General features: G+C 51.0%; 1 protein-coding gene across 1 annotated transcript in view; it reads left to right on the plus strand.

The window, feature by feature from the left end:
- The window catches only part of LOC122364585, a 65,099-nt gene that overhangs the window by 11,344 nt on the left and 29,061 nt on the right, over positions 1 to 24,694 (plus strand). The window contains exons 2-6 of the mRNA XM_043335139.1: positions 5,776 to 5,874; positions 16,421 to 16,519; positions 16,788 to 16,904; positions 17,591 to 17,638; positions 17,927 to 17,995. Coding sequence (XP_043191074.1) covers positions 5,776 to 5,874; positions 16,421 to 16,519; positions 16,788 to 16,904; positions 17,591 to 17,638; positions 17,927 to 17,995 — 432 coding nt within the window. The remainder of the gene's footprint in view (positions 1 to 5,775; positions 5,875 to 16,420; positions 16,520 to 16,787; positions 16,905 to 17,590; positions 17,639 to 17,926; positions 17,996 to 24,694) is intronic.

The following is a 24,694-nucleotide window of genomic DNA, read 5'->3' on the forward strand; positions in this document are numbered from 1 at the left end:
CTCAGTGCTTACTATTCAATCCAGCTACCCCTCGATTACGATTATAAATGATCACCGTCTCTGTATCACCGAATCATGCTCCCCATCCCCGCGTAGTCCCCATATGGCGCTATACTGCCGTGCCATTCGTCAAACCAGCCCTGTAATATCCGGGCCATGCGTTGCACGGTTGCAGCATTGCCTGCGTGAGATGAAAGTGCACCGAGCCGGTCGGGTCCCTGTGAGCCGCGGCCCGCCTACGCTATCGCCCCGGGCAGCGATCGTATCTGGCGATCATAACTCGTCGGTCCCGACACACCTGGGTCAGACGCCGAGCCGACGACCTTGTTAGTGTCCTGCCCTGCTGCAGCTCTGATATGAACGGTGAATCGGTCCACCCGCTGCTGGAAGAGCGAGACCGACCAGCCAGCTGTTGCTGGAAGGGGCAGAAACTTGCCTGACGCTCTCTGCAAACATTTTGGTATTCCGCACGTTTATGCACGGTTAGCTGAGGCTCCTGATATCAGAGCTGGTCATCGAAAATGTTGAGAAGATTCTTTCGCTTTTCAACATAGAAAAGGATAATCTAAACAACTGTGGTACGGAGGTCATCAGTTCACAATTTAACCTGCATTCTCACTCGCCTCGTGCAACGGAGCAATTTTCTCGTAGCTGCGGTGCGATCTGAGCTGGGCTATGGAAAGTGAAAACTATCCAACGTGCTGCAGAATCTTTGCAACGCGGGTGGCATTGTCTGGGAAATGTGGGGAATGGGAGTGTGCCCCCAGCTGCCAGGGTCACCGGCGCGAGGTCAGGGTCACGTGGTTTGACCCGACTCGACCTGACCTGACCCGCAGTCTCACGGTGTCGTAGTCGGGCGGTAGGCTGCGGTTGAGACAGGGCGGTAAGGGACTGTAATGACGCCGTGTGAACGTGGAAGTCGGGTGGAGATTGCCTAGGTATTGCAGTGTCATGTTGTGCATGATACAGCAGCAACAGGAGCGAGCCTGTGTGGTAACTAGTAACTACCCATGGTTGCATTCAAATTTCAATTGAACTGATGCCGATTCACGTTTAAGAAAGGGTGAAGTTTGGTAAAAGTTAGGCCGAGGCGATTGATTTGTACAGACTTGAGACGGCGCTAGCTTGGCCGCTTGATGGTATCCTTGATTTTTCACCTTTGTCTCATGGATAGTGTTTGCATAAGATTATTTACAAAATGATGCAGACCAATTTTCCGCTTGACTCATGATCTCTAAACGCCCAGCCAGGTCCGGTCGGTCAGTTTTTATGTCAAATGCGCTTTAATTCTTTACGTATTTGTATGTACTACATTCGCCTCAGGAGCTCACATGTCTTATCTGCTAATACAATCACCTTGCATAAACATTGAACATTGCCAAAGTCGCTATAGCGACTCTATTATAAAGTCGTCTGGCAAGGCTATGGGTAAATATATTTACCCATTCAAAACTGTTGGCGACTTCACCTCGACTTCCTAGCATAAATAAACAATGTCACCAAACATCCACCGCAGAGAACTTTTGGTCTGCATAAATCTACTTCCGGTCGCATGAATAGCATGCAGTCATGTGCAAAATTTACCACAGGAATGCACCTAAGGGCCAGCTATGTGGACGTGACTCCAATCTTCACCTTGACTGTATCAGACGCTGCTGGCTACATAACTGGCGCTGAGAGACTGGACCGCACGAACTCCGCTCTACGACCAAGGCTTTGAACGTTGATATCGCCAAATTATCGTGCTCTTGTATCATTGCACCATCGTGACTGAAAAGATGAGCGCTCTGATCATTTGAATTTCATAACCTTGATGGACAGAATGCGCCCTTTGTAACCTATCTAGCCTGTAGCCCGAGTTGAGAATAAACAGCGGAATGCTCTACGCTTTGACCACTGCACTTCTTTAAACATTGCCCGTCCACTGCAGTGCTAATGATCCACTTGCCGTTCGCTTTCCTCACGTGACCTGAGCATGACCCCGGAGGCACGCAGGGTCGCGCGCGGGGGTCCTGCTCCCCCCCCCACCTTCCGGAGGGGGTGATCGATGCGTCATCGGCGCCTGTTTATTTCTCGGCTTGGCACGGGCGGCTCCGAGCGGCCGGCGCACGCCACTAGCGATTCGTGTAATTGGTCAGTTTATTGCGCTCCTCGGCCGGCGCGTGATTTGCCACGGCGGCTATTCGTTGTTGGCATGTGGCGTGGTCGGACCGTCGACAGGTACGGTCACGGGAGGAGCCCGGGGACAGGGGACGGTCAGGGGAGGGGACGGTGTCGTCCGGACGAAAAACTAGGCCGAGCTGTTTGGCTGCTGCAGCTGACAAACTAAGCCGTCGCGTGCTGAGGCGTGGGCCGATAAACGTCAGACTCAGGAAGTCAACCGACGGCTAAAGCTGTGTTGTTCTCCGAAACCACACAGCTTTTCTGCTATTTATTCTTGAGAGGCGTGTGTGCAGCTTATGACAATATGCAGGTACTGATAAGTATTTGTTAGTTAGAAAGAGCTGATTATGACGGCCTGAGGGGTGTGAAGCAGTTATTTCTACGCACGATGACATGTGAAGGGATATCACAATGCCTTACACTGCATTCGTATCCAAATTAATTCTTCACATGACATTTGATATTCAGCTATTGAACCAAAACCAGGTAATGTAAGACAATCTGACTGGGTCAAAGGTCAGTGCTCTTTTCGGCTCCACTCCTGCGCAGAAGTGCACACATACCTTTCACCCCCCCCCCCCCCCGCTCCGGGTATCCCCCGATCAGCGTACCGCGCTCATTCCGGGTAATGGCCGGAGGCGGTGACCTGCGCGGCCGGGTCAGGCCATTCTCACCTCATTACCTCCACGCGGCCGGTTCGCACGGGACGCGTGACGGCCCGGGATGTCGCCGTCGGCCGCGGCGCACCTACCTGTGGTCCAGTGACGTCACTGAGCCGGCCACGCGCTGCTAATTGCGCCGCGATCGCCGCCGTGAGCAGCGGCTGCCGGGCGCGCACGACCGGCTAATTGAGGACGCTGGGAGGCGTTACTGGGCCGGTCGCGCTGTGAGTTACGACGCCGACCGGGTGTAATTGAGCGACACGCTCATCCCCGGGTGATGGGGGCAGCTGCTGAGGGCCGGCACGATCGGGCGGTCTGACCGCCGTCTGACGACTCTCTGCGGTCGGCAGCGACGCCGCAGACGCGGCGATTAATTTTCGAGCTCGGCCTCCCACACCGCAGCTCCGCGACCGTCGTGTCAGAGTGATTCCCGCGCGGCGTGACCCGGCTGGCCGTTTGGCGATGAGAGGCCGCGTCACATTGGTTCCGATATAGTATGGGAACTGCGGCACATCAACTCTGATGGAGTATGAGAGCTATGTCCCATCGGCTCCGATATCGTATGAGAGTTGCGTCCCATCGGCTCCGATAGGGTTAGAAAGTTGCGTCATACCGGCGCCATGGATGTTCTTCATCCATGCCGGCGCTGTCGGGGTATGTGAGCTGCGTCCCATTGGCTTTGATAAGGTGCAGAATACTGTGCTGGTGCGCTCGTCGTTGTAATTGCGGGTGCCTAAGGTTCATGCATGATATGTAAATGCGGCGTGAGCCATCCGCTTATGGTGCAATCTGACCTGGAAAATGGCCTACATTTTATCGAATCTGGAACGTTGGCATAAGCGGCTGTTATGCGCTACCTATACCTGACTGTTTGGATTTTGGCCAGGTCAAACATTTGCATTCCCCGTGAACACGTTCCATCAATATCAAATGCCCCTGGCATGACATTTCGATTGTAGACAGTGACATGCAGTTGCGAGCAAACTGGGCTCAAACGAAGCCAGGCGCCAACATTTCTTATTCGACATATCTGCAAAAGGGACGTTGGATTTCTGGTTTTCGACCAAGGCCACAGTGATGTTTGCTTAGCCTGAAAGAGCTCGAAAATGTCAAAAGTCATCGTCCCAGCACGCTGTCGCATACAGTAGGTATGCCGGATAACTATTCATTTTTTGGACTAAATGAGCATTTTGCGCACACTGGGTTAGCGAGATAATCTAATTACTTCTTATAGCGTTTCCAAAGATTTATGTACATCAAAATCATCTCCGTTTTGCAAACATCAACAAATAAGAAATATCTACTGTGCACATATCACTTACGTCGTTTTCATCTACTCCAAATGTGCATTAGTTAAATCAGCTTTGTGAATTTAATATGTCGAAATGCATCCAGCAATGAGCCCTCTACGTTTAAAAGCGCATTTATCAGCTGAAACCACTACTCATGCGAGTCGTATCGCCATTTGCATTCATTTGGTGTTCTTCGTCAAGGCTGAAATGTCTGATGCGTGACATTGCAGCGCAACACAGTGAACATAATACGCTATGACGCAATTATGTTTGGTGTTTAATTTTGTGATTGCATGAACGTGCATCTATTGCCTGATCTACATGATTTTGTTCCGTGCGGGACATATCTGACGCCTGGCATATGTACTATGCAGAGAATAGGTGGTATTTTGTCATCTAATTATGACATGGCCTTTCTCTTAATGCATTCTGAATTCGATTTCAGACATAACAGCTTTTGCTACAGCGCATAGCATCTACATATGTAAGATAAACCATTGAATTAAAATGTTAAGCTTAAAGCAAAAAAAATATTTATCATTAATGGCAAGACCTGTTAAATACATTGTTATTCAAATCTCAGTTATTCATTATAACCCGAACATTCATTATCGACATCCAGCAGTCTCGCCTTCGCGATCATTGGCAACTTTTGACATCCGGGACCACATAAAGTTCACATCGCAGATCGCACAAGCGATTTCCCATGCCTTTCCGTGCGCTAGGAGTGGCGAATTCAGCCTCTCCTGCTGCCGTGCTGTGATCGGCACTCCGCCGCCCCCGCCCCCGCCGCCGGCCGTCCGCCGATCTGGGTGAAGGCCCAGCGCCGCGCCGCGCCGCCTGCGGACATGTTCTACTCGATCTGTGAACGTAAATCACGGCAGTGCAGCGGCAGCGCGGCACTTATTAGAGAATCGGTCGATTATCTAGCGATCATGAGGCGGGCTTTGTTGGGCCGACCGGGCCGGGGGTGGTGGGTCGACCCCGTGCGGCGCAGGTCCGACTGACCCCGTGAGGCACGGTAGGTACCCTCCACTGCGCTAACCGTATGGTGTGCGGTGGGGACGGTATGCTTGGAGCAAGGGATGATATGAAGAAATGTCTGAACGAAACTGGACGAAATTCCATTCCAATGTTAAGATCAGAAACACAAGCCTCCAAATTTTGAGGAAAATGATTGAACAAAGCGAGGAACGTCGAAACAGCTTGAGTGGTCTCTCCATTTGCGATACCGTCCATGGTGCTTTATTGCATTTTCACTTTGCTAAAATTGTGTGACAAAACATGTGCCAATCGCAGCGAAAATGATGTGCTCCGAGCTCTTCCACTCTGTTCCACATAAATCACGTATTTTGCGGCAGTGTGGCTGCATAGTGCATACCTACAAACGTGCATCTGAGTCGTGTGTCTTACCATAATGTGCTGTCACAATGCATTATCCCGACTGGCGGCTATAGAGGGTGTGGTTTGAGTCACTTCACCGCACGCTAATTGCAGGCCATATTTTATCATAAGCTATGGGATAAAAGTTCTCGAGGAGGGCCGTATATATCACCCCAACTGTGTGCTATGACAAATGACGTATGCTGCTATTTATGCGCTGCTAATGGGCTTTGCACAGTGTCACCGCCTAACCGCCGAGTTTTGCTGTGTTTCAGAATGGCTACACGCCACTCATGTACGCGGCGAAGGACAACCGCGTCATGGTGGTGGACAAACTCATCGAGCTCGGCTGCAACGTCAATCACATGAGCGAGGTGAGTCGCGCCGAGTCGCACTGAGTCGCACAGAGTCGCGCTGAGTCGAAGCAGCTGTTCAGACCCTCCCCTGTCCCCCAAGGTCCCCAGCGGTCCGTATCGGTGCGCCATCAGTGACCCTGTCGCGCGCGGGGTGTCGTATTGACCGCAGACAACATTGGACATCAGCGAACGACGTCAGGTGACGTCAGGTGGTGACAACGGTGACGTACGCACGGGTAATATGGGTGCCAAATTTCCAGAGAACGTCGCTCATTCGAGCGGGATTGATGAAACAAATACGGTTGTAAAGACCTTAACTCATCCCTTTATTAAGCCTCATTAATTGGTGCAAATTGCTCAGCATGTAGGCAAGAGATGCTTATGCTGAGCTGCTTTTAGGATATAATAGTCCTTAGTCACCCCTCTTGAATTCCGTTCTGAAGACTGCCCCTTAGTTCGCTGAAGGAATTTACACTAGAATATTCCGCACTCTTACCACCCGGCCTGGCTAATAAATGCGCGAAGGATATACGATGTGAACAGGGTTAGTGGGGCGAATCGGCACGGAAACCGCGCTTTACTAGCAGTCCAAACCGCAGGAGTGCCGACCGTCTGTGCCCTCGACCCTGAGCGACCCGCTGCAGACCGCCCGGCAGGGACCCTACGTCACGGCAGAGTACTCCGTCACCCCACCGCATGGTCCCACGGAGGATCCCGGGATGACGGGTCATGTGACAGGCCTAATGACGGGTCCGGTGACGGATTCAATGGCCCAGGCCGACTGGTGCTCCCATTCTCATGCGTAATGATGGAGATTTGTGAAGCAGTCAACGTGCTTGTTGCAATGCTGCCACCGGGCTGATTGGGGTTCTGCTGTTGCTCGATTGCTTTTGTGCATGCAGGTCATGTGAATATCTCCTGTGTTTCAGCGCTGTTATTTGACGGTTCATTAATGATTGGGTCAGGTCAGGTCTTAGCACAGGCTGTGACCTTTGCCCCATGCTCAGTATCTATGCTACATTTACCTGCAATTTGTCTCCGAGCTAAGAGAGAGAGAGAGCCTTCTGGGAAACTTGGCTCTCCAACCATACATCCGACTAGCATCAATCAAGGGTCCAGACGTATGTAATCTTCCCCATACATTGTTTAAAAGACTTTTTTCCGAATGCTTGAATCGGTGGCTCTCGGCCCGGGTGTCCCGCTAAGTAGTGCTTGTTGCACATACGGCCATCCCTGCACTAAGCACTTTCAACCCAGCGCCAAGGCACTGTCGTCTCCCATTCTCCATTCAGAACTGCCCTTTCTGTCCTAACCGCAGTCTTCCTCTGAATCCGCCAAGGGACCCCACACCCACACGGTCCGAGCGTGGCGCTCTGTTGCGTGTCCAGCCTGTCGGCCAGTCGGCGCGGCGGCCCCGTCCCCCTGGGTGGGGAGGGGGGGGGCTGTCCCCCAGGGAGGGGAGGGGTGGCCCGCCGGGTCCGGCCGGCACCGTCTGTCACCGGACGATTAGCGGCTGGCCGGCAGGGATTTATGCCGATTGGCCGGCCGACGGCGCCGCCCCAGGCGACGACCGAGGCGCCGTCGGTCCCGACACGGCCACCAAGGTCGCCCCAAGGTGACCAGTGGTCACTGGTCACTGGGCGTAATATTACGCCCAGTGACACTAGGACTGTCGGTATGTTCCGACACCGACAGTCCTACCGACAGTCCTATACCGAGTCGATACCGACAGTCCTAGGACTGTCGGTATGTTCCCTTCTTTGGCATTGATGACAGTACCAATAGCTTCCTAAGAGATGTAGTGACTGACTGCGATGCTCTGGTTAGACGTTCCAATTCATTCGCCTCAGGGCATTTCGATGTCTGGTTGAAGTAAGCCTCTGGGTAATGCCCGTTGTAATCTCAGTAAGATATGGCCTATGTAGTGACCGTCACGCTACCGTATCCTGGAGTTGATCCGTGACGGTTTGTGACAGTACCGTGACGTCATATAAAACAAATGACGTCAGAGGGACAGTTGAACGGTGTCATGACGGGCGTGTCGGAACAGGGACGCTGGGCGAGCTGCTGTTCAGTGTGGAGTGGACAGCAGCTGCAGTGGCTTTGGGCTGTCGGAACACTCGCCAGCATAAAACTGCTATTCCTGGACGGATGTCTGGGCTAATTTCGAGCCGTTACTAGCCACGACACGATTAGTTATGGTGCCACGAAGGTGTTTAATTTTAAGTAGAGCGTTCGACTGTAGGCTGGTAATCTCGTGTTCTTGTTAGCGTCTGCTTTATGCGGTGATAACCCAGGGCTCCGGAATAGCTAAAGCGTCAACATCATGGTCGTTTGCTGATGTGGATATTGTGTTTTCCGCCCAAATGAGTTCTTTCACAGTAAATCCTACACTTTTGGGTACTAATTAGGGTCTCTGAAAACCAACACAATGTCTAACTTTTATTCTAAAATTGTATAAATTGGGTCACCTCAGGAACTCTGACGGGCCGTGGGAGCTGTGCGTACAGTCGTGTACAGGTTGATGGTCCCCTACTCTTTATCCACCGGGTTCCTATGGCTCAGCATTGGCAGCAGCCGCCTGGTATGTACCGGTAGGCTGTGCCGCATGACCCGAGAGTGAAGCGGCACAGTCTACCCACGCCGTTTGACATCGGCTCGGGTCGCCGGGTGGAGCGCTTTCACTTTGTAGACCAGCTGTCGCGTCAGACCAGCGCGGGGGGAGGGGCTCGTCTCGGTGGTTGGCGTGGGCTGGCGAGTGGTGTGGGGCGTGTTGGTGGACCATGGGGGCTGGGAGGGTGTGTGTGGTCACTTGCTGCATTGCACATTTTGCGTCGCTTAACAATTGCATTCCTGTTTTTGCTAAGCACAATGCACGGAAGACCCCGCGAATATAATTTACTTGTGCATTGTGCAAAACGTGATTTGGCACGGTGTCGAGGCAACCATAGGTCTTGTGCCACATATATGCATGATATTTAGGCAATACCTACGCTTATGAAAATGGTAGATTGATCGGATAGATCCTGGATGTCAATTCGTATGCTAAATGTCGACATGTATTAAATGAACGAATGAATGAATCAATCAATCAATCGACAATCGACATGTAGATATAAAACCGTATAAATGGCTCGCAACCACTAAAATCAAACCAGTTCCTTAACTCGGAAAAGTAGCCGGAGCCCCGATGAGGCTCGAACCGGGACTCCACGTTGAAAGCTTTGCCAATGATCCATCATCATTCCACCAAGCTAGAGCGACCGGCACCCGAAACCACAAAAACATTCATTGACTTTGCTGCCGACCTCCCGGCCCCGCCGCCCGCCCGGCCCAAGGCCCTATATACCAGGTAAGGTCGTCCGGCGATTCTACCTGATCGTGACGTCAGCTCGTGACGTCATCTGGGGGCAAGTCTTGAAGTCCCGTTCAAGTCCTATGCAAATGGGCGATTTTTGAAGCGCTGTAGAACAAACTCTGGTAAAGCTAGCACAAAACTAAGTGCATCATCGGAAAGCCGAGACATTTTTCTTCGGATTATCTAAGAAGCGTTTTTCACTAAACCCATTAGTTTTTCCAAAAATGCGTAAAAAAGCCCCCATGCCTCCGCCGCCTCCCTTCCGCCGGCCGCCACGCCGCCGCGGTAGTGTAGTGGTTAGGATGCTTGCCCCGTAATCCAAAGATCGTGCGTTCGAATCTAGGCGCGGTTAGTACCTAAATCGAAATTGCAAGCAGAATATGTGTTTTTTCTTGATAAATCACTTATATTACAGCTAACCGTTCATAAAACTATCGATAACAATTGACTGAAACCCTTAATATAGAATACATTCTAATAAAACAAATTCAAATATGGCGGCCGTTGCGCCAGGCTCCGCCCCCGACTCCGCCCCTTCGTGTGACGTCATCTGTGCACTTGGACACACAAGGAGATAGGGGACGACATGGGCCCGGCCAGACTTTGCCCCGACTGTGGTGACCGTCCGGTGTAGCTCAGCGTAGGAGTGCTAGACTGTCAAACTGACCGGTAGTGAGAGGCCCGGTTCGAGACGCTTCGCGTGCTGGATGTTTATTTCTGTGTCCGAGGCTATGCGATTAGTCCACTTTTCAGAAAGATTATTTGGTGACAGGTCTGTTTTCTTTCTTTGCTGCAATTCATGAGGAGACCGTATGGACCCTTAGGTCTGTCCTTCCGCACCCCACTTGGGAGATGGGTGTTTGAACCCCCCTGGGTTTTGTAAATATCTCTAAAGCGAATTTTTGGAGGGTGGATTACGATCGGTTCTATGCGACGAGTGACCACACACACCCAGCCCCAGGTCCGCTCACTCCCTCCCCACATCACCCCCGCCCCACACCACACTCCAGCCCGCCTCATCCACCGAGCCGAGCCAAATAGACAGGCCTGACCCTTACCCCCCCCCCCCTCCCCCAGCCGGTGTAACGCAGCGTCCGGTCCGGTCAAATCGCTCTCTACCAGGCGACCCGAGCCGGTGTCATACAGTGTGGGTAGGCTGTACCGCTTCACTCTCGGGTCATGCGGCACAGTCTACCGGTACCAGGCGGCTGCTGCCAATGCTGAGCCATAGGAACCCGGTGGATAAAGAGTAGCGGATCATCAACCTGTACACGACTGTACCACTGCGGCCACCATTGCCGTGCCGGGGCGGGGTCGCTTTGAGAGTAGACCCAGTGACCGGCATTACGCAGTTACCGATCGGTCGTGAAATCGCCAATTGGCCGCGGCAGGTCACACCGCGACTGTGGGCCGGGGGTGGCGGGCCGCCGGGTCAAGGTCAGGGTCACCACTGTGTGTGTGCTGGGGCTCTGACGGAGCTCGGGCGGGGTCGCGGCTGTTGGCGGCCGCATCCCGTCTGCAATTGGTCCGCTGAGAGTGCCGGGTCATGACACGGGGACATTGAGACGGCCGCTGGGAGCGGACGGTGGGGAGATGAATGGTTGTGGGAGAGGGATGGCTGGAGGCTGAATGAGCAGAGCATGTTCTGCGAAACTGGGCACTGGACGACAACCATGCGTTCCTGCCGGAGCAATACCATGGATAGGACTTAGCGGCCCTTGAAACTTCCACCAGCTAATCCGACGAACGAACAGTTTAGTGTGTAGACGAAAGGATGACTTGAAGTATCTTTGGACGGGCTCATTCAGGCAACTGCGTGTATAGTTAGTGTGTACATATGCGCCGACTTGCTTCCTTCATCATTTATCCTTTTATAGTGCGCAGCATTACATAAGGACATCGCTCGATTCGTTGTCGATCTGTTCTCAAGTCTTGTTCCATGCATCCACTGTTTGATCAAAGGTGTAAGCAAACAGCCGAGACCCTGTATCTTTCGCAAATGTATGGAATGCACACAATATGTGAGTCGTGAGGTAAACTGAAGAGGTATGACGTATGCGATCTACAAAGTTAAATTGAAGTTTTGATTTTATCTCACCCACTGACAAGACTTAATTATTATTCCATTGTTATTTGATTTATGTAACATATTGTCCAAGCAAAACAAAACGATTTTAATAATGGCAGTTGAAAGTGTTTGAACAAAATTTTCCCCATCTCAAATACTTTGTCTTCCAGCAGGATCACCTTACGGTAATTCCTCCGCATAAGTCAGTTCAAATTTTATACATCAGAACTGTAACAGTTGACTAAAAGTTCTGACCCTGAATGGCCTCACTAAACTTTCCCAGTTCCAACTCCGCCCACTGTGTTCCCGCCCCTCCCCTTTCCGCCTCCCCTATCCGGCTCCCCCACGGATCGGCTCGCCGCTGCGTAATACGACGTTCGGGACGCCGCACGCCCCGGGGGGGGAACTGCACGCGACCCCAAGCCGCTGCCGCGAAACTGTGACGTCATCCACACGTCACAGGTGACACGTCATTATTCAGACGAAATGGACCAGCTACCACTGAATCTCACACATATTCTTTGATAACAAAAGCAAACAGATCACTCATCGAAGTCGTAGCCTTTCTGTTTGGGTCTCCCTGGAAGCGTGTTTTCAGATGCATCACGCCGGTGCAATATGTCGGTATGATGTATGTCAAGGATGGGTTGTTCCGTGTAACTATACCTCCTTGTTCTCACACGGCCGGCAGTTAACTACTGCGCCGTGTGGAGTCTGCTCGGTTCATGGCCCATCACAATGGGAGTGATCACACACCGACACCGGATCTCTCACTAGCGTTCCATGGTTATTCACATGTCGCCCCATTGGAACCAGTGGTTATTCACAGTTCGCCCCATCGGAAATCGTGAATATTCACGGCTCGCCCCATTGAAACCAATCAGTGACAGCCGATGAGGGCTGGCGCGGCGCCTCGGCCGCCGTTAGCGCTCCGCCGTGCTGTGACCGTGCCGCCTGGCGTGAACTACGGCCGATCTGGGGCAAGGCTGGCCCCGTCGCGTCGCGTCGGCGCCTTACCGTCCGCCAGCGTCGCGTGCGACGAGACCGTTGGCCGACGATGTTTCCGAAAGAAAGTGCTCCCCGGCAAGTTTTACATCCGTAACAGCAGAGGGCTGTCTCAGCGATGGAGCGAAACTTTGCACAATGCACACAATCCTATGCAAACTACTGCGTTCGAAATATGGATCGTGCACATTTTGGATCGTTTGTGTCTATAAAGAGACGCCTTCTGAAGTGACGCCATGCCCTTACACTTCCTGACCTCACGATCTTTGATAAGATCACGGCCAGCGGGCACATAACTTTTTAACCAGCGGTGGGAGCTGCATCGTGAATCGTGAAGGCTTCAGTTCATAAGCGCGGCTATTTTGATGTTTTATTTCTCAAATCAAATTACTGGAGAACAAAGCGATGACATAGGCATCCATGACTTCACCGACATAGCCATTGTAATCCATTGAATCGTATTTGTGCTAAATTTGACTTTCTTTGTTTGTGCCTTGTTTGATTTAGCGTTGATCATCCACGGTCTGCACTGGTGGACTTGATATAAAAAAATGCATGTCAGTCATGGGTCAGGCACTTTCATGATATTCAAGTTCAATACGTGCCCTTTCTGGTTTTCGGTCAGGCACTGCAGAAAGTTCGTCCCAGTTCATTACGAAGGGCTATCATTATTATTTAACGGTAAAATACAATAAAAACAAAATTAACCGCAGTCTGTCTCCTAACTAGGCGACCAAATCTGACCTGCTGACCCGTGACCTATTCGCTGGTCTGCACACCACCCGGGGGCAGAACTGGGTCACACACAGACGTGGTAACCTGCCGACGGGGGTCGCCACGCTGCCGCCCCGCGGGATCGATCCGGGGGGTGCGTGTCGACTTATACCCCCGTCCCCTCCCCCTCTCCCCTGTCTCCGCAGCAGGAGGAGCGGAGACAGGTAATAAGGATACCGTCTGACTGAGCTGACACCAGGGGTGGCTGCAGTAACGACCCGTCGGTCATGGGCCGAGGTCTTCGTAGCGGGCTGACCGCCACAGGGACGCCGACAAAAGGCTAATATTGACATTGGAACTTCGCTTATGGTACGATTAATATATGTCCGTAGAGCTTAAAAATCCGGTGCAAAGTATGACCAACCACAAAGGGCATGCCATGGTGGATAACGTGAGCTGAAAAGAACGGAAGCAGCATATTAGCCGCAGATGATCAAGGATTGTCGACACATGGATATGTGCTAGGTATGTTATAACTTGCATCATGTAAATTGTGAACGAATTTACGAACCTCGTGCCTCCACGAATTTTCTGAGTCAAGGTCACGATGAAACATCGTTGACATTTTTGCGGTCATATGTATGTACACACTACACACAATGGCTGGGTTCACCATTTGGCGGCGTAAAACAAATATTTGCACAACGGCCGGCTGATAGTCTTATGGCCGCAACCCATAGCATGACATACAAATATGCTCAAAAGCCATAGCCGCTATTTAGGTATTCAAAGATCATTACTTTTTAGAACAAGTGTTATCCATTCTGCACAAGTTTTGTGTCATCCGTGATGCAATATGGATGTAATTTCCCATTGAAATGTTGCTCGGCGCAGACAGGAACAGAGATAATTTATGATATTTCACAAAGTCGTGATGTAATATTTTGCCCAACAACGCATCACCTTCCCACTGAAATATATTATCGAAACAGGCGATAAAGGACGTTTGACAAGGCTCAGTGACAATTCATTGCTCTGAAACGTTCTGTCAATTACTTACCCCAGCACCTATTTTCGTCCCAGCACACACTGCCAGCCTTTAGCGGCTCTGATCGACGGTTTGGTGTCTCCGTCGCCACGACTGGAGTCCATCGCGGCCAAATCACGGCCGGTCCCGACACGGCCTGTTAGCATATCGTTATCCACAACACAGACAGGGACGGATGTGGCCGTGAAGCGTTCGATTTGTCGCCGCTGCCACAGACGTCTGCCGTCTGCCGACCGTTATCCAGGCTAGATTAGTTCAATATCCGCAATGCCACTTTGCCGGACTTTTCAAGACTCAGTGTCGATGGCGACACTCGTGTCGCGATGATAGCTCGTTGCTGGTGTTTTTCTTTGGGGTGCCGGTGACTGACGTGCCTTGATAAAAAGGCACGAAGACCGTCCGTCTTTGTGTCAATCAGCAGACTCACGTGACAGAGATCTCCCCTCAGATGGATTGACAGGACACCCGTCTCTGTGTGTGTCGTTACACCGGACTGTACCGCTGGGTTGAGCGCCTAAGTGGTGGTCTGATGTGGCCGGAGCACCCTCGCAGCGGGTGACGACAACCGCTGGTCAGCACAGGTGGACCGTAAGGAGGCCATCAGACCCAGGTGCTGTGCTGTGTGGGGCAGCGGCGATGACCAACAGCTGGCTCACCTTGACCCCCGCTACGACTGAGCGCTTCATAAACAGCCGAATGGGCTTCATCGAAAGTTCCCGAACACACGGCAGGCCACGCCGTTGTTGGTGGAACAAAGGCGACGACGGCCCGCTGAGAGTTAGTAGAGTGTGAGGCATGGGCCTGACTGCGGGAAGTTGCGAAAGGTACATGATCCAGAGAATTGCTTGCTTTGCAATCAATGGCTATTCCATTTCGTGCGAAGTGTTGTAAGTTTTTAATCATTTTTACTAAAGCTCATCACCATGCAAGTGGCATTTCTTATCATAAAATGATTTATTGGCTATATATCACGAAGTGTGGAGTTTCCGCTTGTTTATAAGAATTCAATACGGAGTTCTGAACTGCGAAATCGCAGCCCTCGTTTTCGATTAGGCCTGCGCCTCCTCGGTGTACGTTGAGCGCCATTCGTCAGCCGCAGAGACGATGCGTGCCGGCCCGGGGACAGCCGGGGGAATTTACGCTGCACGCCACCCGTCCAGATTTGCCGTAACCCTCAGCGGCCGCCGCACTTCCTGGTGCCGGCTTAGGGCCAAAATACACATTTTTACAGGAAGTTTTCGAGCTGGTATTCTTATATGGATGTTCAATTAATACCTATTGCACCGTCATAAGCATGTGTTCGATGATTGCTAGCTTGTGACATGATGATCTGGACGCATGGAATGGCGTTAGCCGTCATGAACGAAAAACTATTTAAATGCTGAAATAGTAAGCGCTCCAATCCCTCGTTTGCTGATATCCTCTCACCCGACTAAAACGTGTCGGGTCGCGGCCGGCCGGCCGCGGACCATTTTCAGAAGTGGCGGGCAGACCGTGCGTCGAGTACTTGCTTTCTCGCGCGGCGGTACTGGGGTTCACTAGCATTGTTTAAAATATTTTCATTTGCCATGAACTTGAAATTATACACTGTAATTAACGATCTTTTGTCAATTATTACAAGTTCTTCAAATTTATTCTTTGAAAGCAAATGATTTCATTTCACTCAAGAATTGTCTTGTCCACCACTACAACCGCCACCCAGCCGCCATCCATTGGAAGAGATAGGCTCTGCGGCACAAAGTGTCGTTTTAAACTGGACTGGGAACCAATGTGTGATGACATTTAGAGCTAAATTTATGCTCATTGTGTACCTAGAAGCATTGGGAACAACGCTCTGACTGTACATTTTTAGATTTTTGCCTCGAAATGAAAATATTTACAATCAAGTACTTTGCGAGCGCAGTTTAGAAGCTCCCGTAATGTTAAAGTCCTATCTCCTACAAGTATGTAAATACTGCTCTAGGGAACCAACAGTTCGCATCGTACTAGCTTTAAATTATGTCCATAGTGTTCCCAGTACTTTGCTGAACACTGTGGTGAGTGTACATTTTTCGTTTTTTGCTTTACAAGCGTAAAATTCGTCTGGTTTTATACCACTTCATTCGCCTCCATAGCCCGGTAACGGCGCCGCGCGGCGCGGCCGGCCGGCGCCCGCTGTAGTTCCAAACACTGCCCGATAGATGGCAGGCGCAGAAGTGGTCCCAGCCGTCCCGGTACGAGCCATTCTGGAAGCTGAATCATCACCGACTGTCTGTAACTTGACCCACCGCCGACGTCCTGTAATTTGACGCACCACCGACCGTATAGGTAATCTGACCCAACGCCGTGCGTGTAATCTGACCGAACACTGACCGTCTGCGTTTGTCCTCAGGATGGCTTCTCGATCCTACACTTTGCCGTGCTGCACGCTCGGGAAGATATGGTGAAGACGCTGCTGAACAGGAGGGCAGACGTTAACGCCCTCACAGGGGTAAGCAGGCAGACCCAACCGGAACGCAGATTTACCTGAGCCGAACTTGCGATCAAATTGGCCAGAATGGCATGAATTGCAAGCAATCGATAATTGATGTTTCAAAGATAATTTCACACCCTTCCTCCATTAAAACTAAATCTTTTTGATGATCAACCAATTATTTTTGATCAAGCAATTCTTTAATTTGCGATGATCTCCGCCGTCTTTACCAATGAGCATTCCATTGACCCCTCCCCACTCGCCCTCCCGCTTACCCCGCGTCCAGCCGAAGAAGATGACCTGCGTGCACCTGGTGTGTACGCGCACGGCCGGCTTGGCGGTCAACATCCTCCGGCTGCTGCTACAGACGACGACACGCGACGTCCGCCTCGTCAAGGACGTGGTGCGTATCCATTCATCGGTCTGGACCGAGACGGGTCGGTGTGACACCCGCGGTCTGCCCGGCGGAGCGCTGCATGTCTGTGTGCTGCACGGTGACATGCACAGTGTGCCAAGTGGCCGATCGAACTGCATGATTTCAATGTTGCAATGACGCCTTTGATGCGATTACGTTCAACTGCCTTTTCGGTTTAGCAGTTATTTTGAATCTGACGTGAGTGGTTTTACTCAACTTTTACTAGTCTTTTTAGCCAGGTGTTGTGAGTACTTACGTTTTATAATCATATCTTCTTGACAACAATGAGGCCGCATTTTTCAATCGGAACGCATAGAATGGTGCGTCGCATTATTGTGATTTCATAGTGCGACCGCACGATTAATCTTTGGGATACACTCTGCAGTCAAAAGTCAACAAATGACTGAGAATGGGACAAACTATCTTCTGCAATGCCTCAGGGTTACATTTTCTCAGGTCTGGCCAGCCAACTTGACCTTGGCTGTGTTTTCTTGATCTTCTGAAATCCTGAGCCACAGCCGTGTCTAAAAACATGCCTCTGAACCATGGGCTCACTGAATGGTGCCAGCACGTTTCACTATATTGCATGCCTTATGTTTTCAACTTATCTTTTCCCACGTATGTCGCTCACCATAAAAGCTACTTATTTTTGTTACGTTGATTTGTATTTGCAGAGTTTTGCAACAGAAACGTACACGTTGACGGCACCCATTCAAGACAAGGTAAGTTAACATTGCTATTTCTGTACATGTTGTACGTATGTGAGCACTCATATGATGTTATTTATTGTCTATATTATATATGTGACCGCTTCACATCACATGCAATGCTTTTATAAGGCCAATTGTTCTCATCGAATCTCCCAGAGGCCGATTGCCGCTTACCAGCGACCCTGGCTGTCTTCCTGGCTTTGTTAGCTCTGTGACCCGAGCTCTGTTGGTGAGGTTCACGCAGCTCTCCGGCCCACGGCTTTACCCCAATGTCCTCACACCGTGTCTGTCTGGCGGCAGTTTTTCCACCCAGGCAGCTCCACGCTAAACCAGCGGACACTGCTAAAGGCCCTGCTTGACAAAGACTCGGTGAGTTCTCAGACGTATGCATGCATGTGTATGGCTGAACTAACCCTGAGGTGTGTAATAACTGCGGGTTGTGGCAATATTTCAGCGCGATCGTGACAATCCTTTATGTAGAAAACATCGCGTGACCATTTTTAAACCATTTCTCTACCGATAAATATACTAATCAACGGTAACACACGTTAGCACCGTTCCTGATGAAAAATAATGGGATGGGCAATCAAACCAATCAATTTTCATAGCTATATTTATATCACGACCCTTACCCCTCTCATGATCTACGATTTATATTAAAGTTCCAATCAAATAGTAGCACAAAATAAAGCCTCGGTTACTTGCCAACGTTCTATTTCCTTACGCCTAGTAAAAATTAAATTAGAAAATAAATGAAATGCCATTTACCCCTCCAACTTACCCGTGATGTTTTAATCATACACTTCTACCCAGGGATGCGGAGCCGGAGCCGGAGTCGGAGCCGGAGCCGCCGGAGCCGGCATATTTTGCCCGGAGCCGGAGCCGGAGCCGGAGCCGTGAAACAATATAGCCCGGAGCCGGAGCCGGAGCCGGAGCCGCCAAAAAAGGGGGCGACTCCGGCTCCTTTTTATTTTTTTGAAGAGGAAAAAATAATTGACCTAGTTCGGTTTGACAGTACAAGGCAGTAAAACATATGGTACTTACGTCATGGGCCATCAAGTGAATGAAAAAATCCGAATATCCCCAGTATCCCACAGTAGGGGAGAGTGGGGTAATTTGGCCGCTTTTTTAGAAAACGATGTAACATAAAATTGACAACACATCTCTGCATTTTCTCAACGCTGGCAGGTGTTGCAATCATTTTACTTTACTGGACAGTAATCTTGAAATGATAGAGTTACTACTTATATTGAAATTGTGACGTATTAGAAAGGTCTGCAAGGCGGCCAAATTGCCCCACTAGCAGGGTTATTTGGCCGGGGGTGTGGGGCAATTTGGCCGGTGTTAGTTTTAGGCCGGTATTTTTTTTGTTAGTGGCGAGTCAGCCTCACATTCAGCAATGACGTGTGTCCTACGACGCATTTGACGCATTTCGGAGGTTGACTCAGCGGTCACAGGGGTCGAAAATAGTCAAAATAGCGGCTCTAGATGCAATCACAGTTTTTTACGACTAGCTTTTGAAGTAATCAAGCTAGGTCAAAACTAAAAGTAGCATCGTAATTCTCTCGTCAGTCCGCATCGAAACATATATGTGTTGACCTCGAGAGGTCAAGGTCAAAGGTTGACTTCAGGTCACGCTACCTGAAGTCGCTTGACCTCAAGGTCATGTGATTTCAAGGTCAACATGTATATCATTCGATGCGCCTTGACGAGCTGAACACAATGAGACCATTTGCGTGGCTGTATCTTTTTTCTGTAAGAATTTATTAGCAAAAAAATGTTTGGTTATCTTTGATGACGTCACATGCCCTTACAGCTGTCCAATAGGAAATAAGGCAGCAAGGTAGTCAAAGTTGGTCATGAATTATGTCATTGATGGTATAATTGACCATGACAACTCGGCCGTCCCAGGAAAGCGACCCTGAGCGCACCGGCCAATTTGCCCCGCTAGTCGCGGGCAAATAACCCCACATTGCTATTCTTAGAATTTGTGTCTATAAAGTCGTCATGGCTGTACGGAACTAAATGAAATTGCTCTTGGAACCGCTGAACACCCCGCAGAATGGCGCTATAATGCCGGAATTCGCTTATATCCCAAATACTGCATGTTATACAACTTTTTAAACGGAAGTAAAAGTTACCATTTTCTAATGAAATTCACGTTTTATTTATTTTGAATAAAACTATGAGGGGGAAGGTTCTGACATTTGTCCTCGAGTTAGTTCTACCCATGACAAATGAAAAGAGAATAGAGTTATTTCATTCACTTTTATCAGATATCGTACAGGTGGGGGCGGCCAATTTACACCACCGGCCAAATTACCCCGTTCTCCCCTACGCAATCAAGTTCCTGTTTGCTCTCCCCCCCCCCCCCCCCCCCCCCCCACGTCTACTGCATCCCCAGAACATGAGGACCAGTCATCAGGTGACGGCCATTGTTTTCAAACCAGTGCAGTGGACTGCGACTCCCAGCACCGTCTCATCCCACACACCCCCCACCCCTCACCCCCCAATGCAGCCGAGACGGGTGTCAGCTTACGATGGTTCACTGAACTCCGATTCGCGGCGACTGCGTTTCCAATGCCATCGCTTCCTAGCCCTTTGTTCTGCCAGTTCTCTCCGAGGTGCGTTTGCGCGGGGACGCGGTGAGCCGGTCATGGCAAAGAGTAACGCGTATAACCAATCCAATTTTTCTTCCACCCGTATTTAATTGATTGCGTAGGGGATGTACTGAGTCGGAGCCGGAGCCGCCGGAGCCGGAGCCGCCGGAGCCGGACCATTTTACTCGGAGCCGGAGCCGGAGCCGGAGCCGCCATAACATTTCACCCGGAGCCGGAGCCGGAGCCGGAGCCGATTTTTTTCTCCGGAGCCGGAGCCGGAGCCGGAGCCGTCTGAAATTTCCACGGCTCCGCATCCCTGCTTCTACCTACTGTCAAAACTAACTCTAAGCAAGAGCACCATCTCTACCCGCTTCTCTCGTTGATCAAACATCCCAGCCAGCCCTATACCCCCGTTTGGAAGACCTCCCGAGGAGGGACGGGCCCACGCGCCAGTTGACCTGGAGCCGTGACGACTTGGAGCTCACGGCGGACTGCCATCGATCCAGCGAGCCGGCAGCCCGCGCCAGCTATTTCAGTGTGACAATCCCAGATTTCCTCGGGCGGCACGTTTGCATATGGACATCGACACGCCCGTCGGCCGATAAGCTGTCAGTTGGACCACAAACGACCGCTCGCCGTGTCGATTCGTGGCGACCCGTGATGGTCCGTGCTGGTCCGTGATCCGTCTGTGATCAAATCTACCCAGCCGTGATGCATCGTGTGGGTCCTCATAGCAGGCCGCAATAGCTCGCATCCACCTGTGACAATCCGGGATCAGTCGATATCCCGTTGACGCCATTCAAACGGGGCAAAGCAGTGCGTTACTCATTCATCGCGTCCAGGTCCCGAAAACCTATGAGCATTTTACGAAACATATTGTTCGTGCTTGGTTTTGTTGAAATTAAACCCATTCAAATCAATTTCAATTCTTAAGAATATCGTGTTTTCATCTATGACGATGATGAAGACATTGTTTCCGTTTCTCCTCTCGCCGTCACCACAAACACACGGGCGTGTCACAAAGAGTCCGAGCACGCGGCAGCCGTCGTCGGCACAGCCTCGACGAGCGCCGGGGGCCGGAGTCGGGCCGAGTCGGACCAACTCCGACAAACGCGACTCGCGTGACGGGCTCCACTTTCTCAGGAGCTCCGGTGGCTCGGCATCGATCCCGCCCTGTGGTCGAGCCCGCGCGCCCAAATCCCGCCGCCACCCGCGCCTCGTGGTCGCTCGGCGGCCACGAGGTCTCACGGGCGTGACATACTCGGCGACAAGTCGTTCCCCAATCCCGGTCATGCCACCAGGCGTTATGTAGCCCCGGTGCTCTTCAAGGTCTCCGCCGGTCAATGGGTGATGCGGAGGCGTTCGGAATCCTTTGGCGGCGACTGGCACGGCGGGGTTGTTCCAGGAAACCCGGCTCAGCGAGCACTGAATTCCTTTGTTAGTTGTGATACTTACTGTTAACGCCAGACCCCTTGAGACCCTAATTTTTCGCGATTACTTTTAAATGCGTGAAGGAATTTCAACCAAGCTCAGGACATGGCCGTTTCAAGACAGGCCGAAACTTTTACAATTTAGATATTTTATCGCCATTTCAATATTTCAGGCACTTGTCATTGACTCGTAATGTTAAATTTCGAGCAAGATTTTCATCCGGTGTGTAGAGGCTATCACCAGTCAGTCTGTGATACGTTATGACGTCACAGCTAAGCCCCGCCTCTGTGGTCTTGGCCTGCGGCGGTTTCGGGCCGGCGCGCGGTCACTCTCGCTGTGGCGGGGAGCGGGGACGGGCGACGGGCGAGCGGTGCCGAAAGCCGGCGGAGTTGTGCGTAGCGTCTTGGCTGACAGTGCCCAGAGAGCGACATGATGACTAAGGAGTCATAAATGCTCAATGCGCATTGCTTCTACAATGCTGATATGTTCGCTGATATTTTTTTTTATAAGCTGCAAATGACGGGCAGATGGCATATAACTGACATAAGGTTAGGAAATATTCACCTGCATTTAAAGCCTATGGCGTTGCAGATAATGCGATAATGGGATGTCGGATGTCACCAAGTAGCTGCCGATTTGTACATCGCTATGCAACCATCGAACAACGCAATAATAAGTTAATTGCCTGAGCTTCACATCATACGGCTCGCTCGTATTTCAAACAGATACCCTACATCGAAAATCGTATTTGTTAGGAATCGTTAACGTTTGTTCGAAGCACGACTGAGTAGTAGGTTGAGGAGTGATGGTCCTCTTGGTCCTATATCAGTAGGCGGAACTATGGTCAAGCGTACCCATTTTCGGGAACGCATTTTCGTTCCCATGTTTGGGAACGATAAACCCAAATATGGGAACGCCATGTAGGAATTATTTAAAACAAGAAAAAGAACCGTTAAATGACGTCCAAAAAATATAAAACGATCGTGAACCGCCTGATATTTGTCTCAATATTGTTGGGAAAGAGTTTGATATTGTAAGGCCCATCGTAGTTTCAAATCGTTCCCCTATTTCTAAAGCAGTCCATCATCCGGGCCGCGAACCCAAATTTGGGAACGCTCTCGTACACTGGCGCTGCAAGCGTTCCTTATTATGGGAACGGCGTACCCAAAATTGGGAACGATTTCACCGACTTCTTTCAGGGGCTCTTTTCATTAACAAGCATCATGTCCAACGCCGCAAATTATTGTTAAGCAACAATCATCAGATGACCTTTCCGGCAAGACCGTCGCATGTTCCGCCCGGTCTTCTGCGCTTTTATTCCCGTCGATCTCGCAGCGGGCACCCCCCCTCTGCAGGATTACGTAATTCACAACGCTCAGCGATGTTCAACAAGGTCTTCCATACCTATATCCACCGTTCGCGCCGAGGGTGGAGACATGCCAAGCACCTGTCTGTTTATCACCGATAGTTGACGAGCACAAGGAAGTATCCAAAAATGGGAACGCTGAATATGTTACACCCTCAAAACACCTAGTCCCATGGAAAATCTAGTTTTTTCCTTTCTTAATGAGTGTAAGTGGCAAAAGGCCTGGTAGGATGGGCACGAGGAATGATCGAAATCAGCATAAAAATTATAAATAAGCCACACAGAGCGACCTATATAAGAGAAATTCCCCCAAAACGATCATGCTTAGAAACACGGCAGACAAAAACCACGCTCATGACGCTCCTTATAAAACAATGCTAAACAGCTAGCATCCAAATAAAATATGTCTTTCCGGGCTGATAAAATACAGCTGAATAATTTTAAACCACTGAAACTGAGTTTACAACAGTAGTTCGGTAAAATCACTGACGTTCCACGCGGTCGTGCGCCCCGAGACCAAAAGTCAACAATATTACCTCGGGACTGTCCGCGTGTTCGCTTGCATATGTCAGCATCTGGTGTCGCTAGTATGAAACCTCATAACCAGGCGAAAATTATTATACTTGACCGCAAAATGTAAAACACGCTTCATTTTCCTTTAAATTGCATGTTAAATGTAGTACCTATAACCCATGTTTTCACCATTCCGTCATTTCAAAAAAATCATTAAAAATATCATTCGACGGTCAATTTCCTTGTTCAACGGTCAGATTAAAGATAATTTTATAGAGATTTAGTAGATACTTAAATTAGCGTGCACTTTTTTGAGACGTGATGCACTAATGAGTTTTAGTGGGCGAACGGCCGAAAAATTACCTTCCGTTCCCATAAATGGGAACGCCCAGGGGCGGATCCAAGGGGGGGGGGTCACATGGGTCATGGCCCCCCCCCTTGAGGCCCGGGGGCCCAAAGACCTGCCAGGGGCACCACCGGCCTATCAAGGGTATCACAGTCCTGACAGGGGCACCACAGGACCGCCAGGGGCACCACAGGCCTAGCAGGGACACCACGGGCCTGGTGCCCCTGGGCCCTGACAGGACTGTAACGCCCCTGACAAGCCTGAAGTGTCCCCGGTAGGCACGTGGTGCCCCTGACAGGCCTGAGGCGCCCCTGCAAGGGCGGTGGTGCCCCTGGCAGGCCTGTGGTGTCCATGGCAGGCCTGTGGTGCCCTTGCTAGGCCTCTGGTGCCCCTGACAGGCTTGTAATGCCCCTGGAAGGACTGTGGTGCCCCTGGGCCCTGACAAGCCTGAGGTGCCCCTGACAGGCCAGTGGTGCCCTTGCTAGGCCTGTGGTGCCCCTGGCAGGCCTCTGGTGCCCCTGACAGGCTTGCGGTGCCCTTGGAAGGACTGTGGTGTCCCTGGGCCCTGACAAGCCTGAGGTGTCCCTGACAGGCCCGTGGTGCCCTTGTTAGGCCTGTGGTGCCCCTGGCAGGCCTCTGGTGCCCTTGCTAGGCCGCTGGTGCCCCTGGCAGGCCTCTGGTGCCCTTGCTAGGCCGCTGGTACCCCTGCGCCCGGAGAGGACTGGTGCCCCTGAAAAGTCTGAAGTGCCCCTCGGTAGGCCCGTGGTGCCCCTGACAGGCCCAAGGTGCCCCTGCGAGGCCGGTGGTGCCCC

The sequence above is a fragment of the Amphibalanus amphitrite genome, unplaced genomic scaffold (genome assembly GCF_019059575.1).
Source record: "Amphibalanus amphitrite isolate SeventyFive unplaced genomic scaffold, NRLGWU_Aamphi_draft 000684F_arrow, whole genome shotgun sequence".
NCBI lineage: Eukaryota > Metazoa > Arthropoda > Thecostraca > Balanomorpha > Balanidae > Amphibalanus > Amphibalanus amphitrite.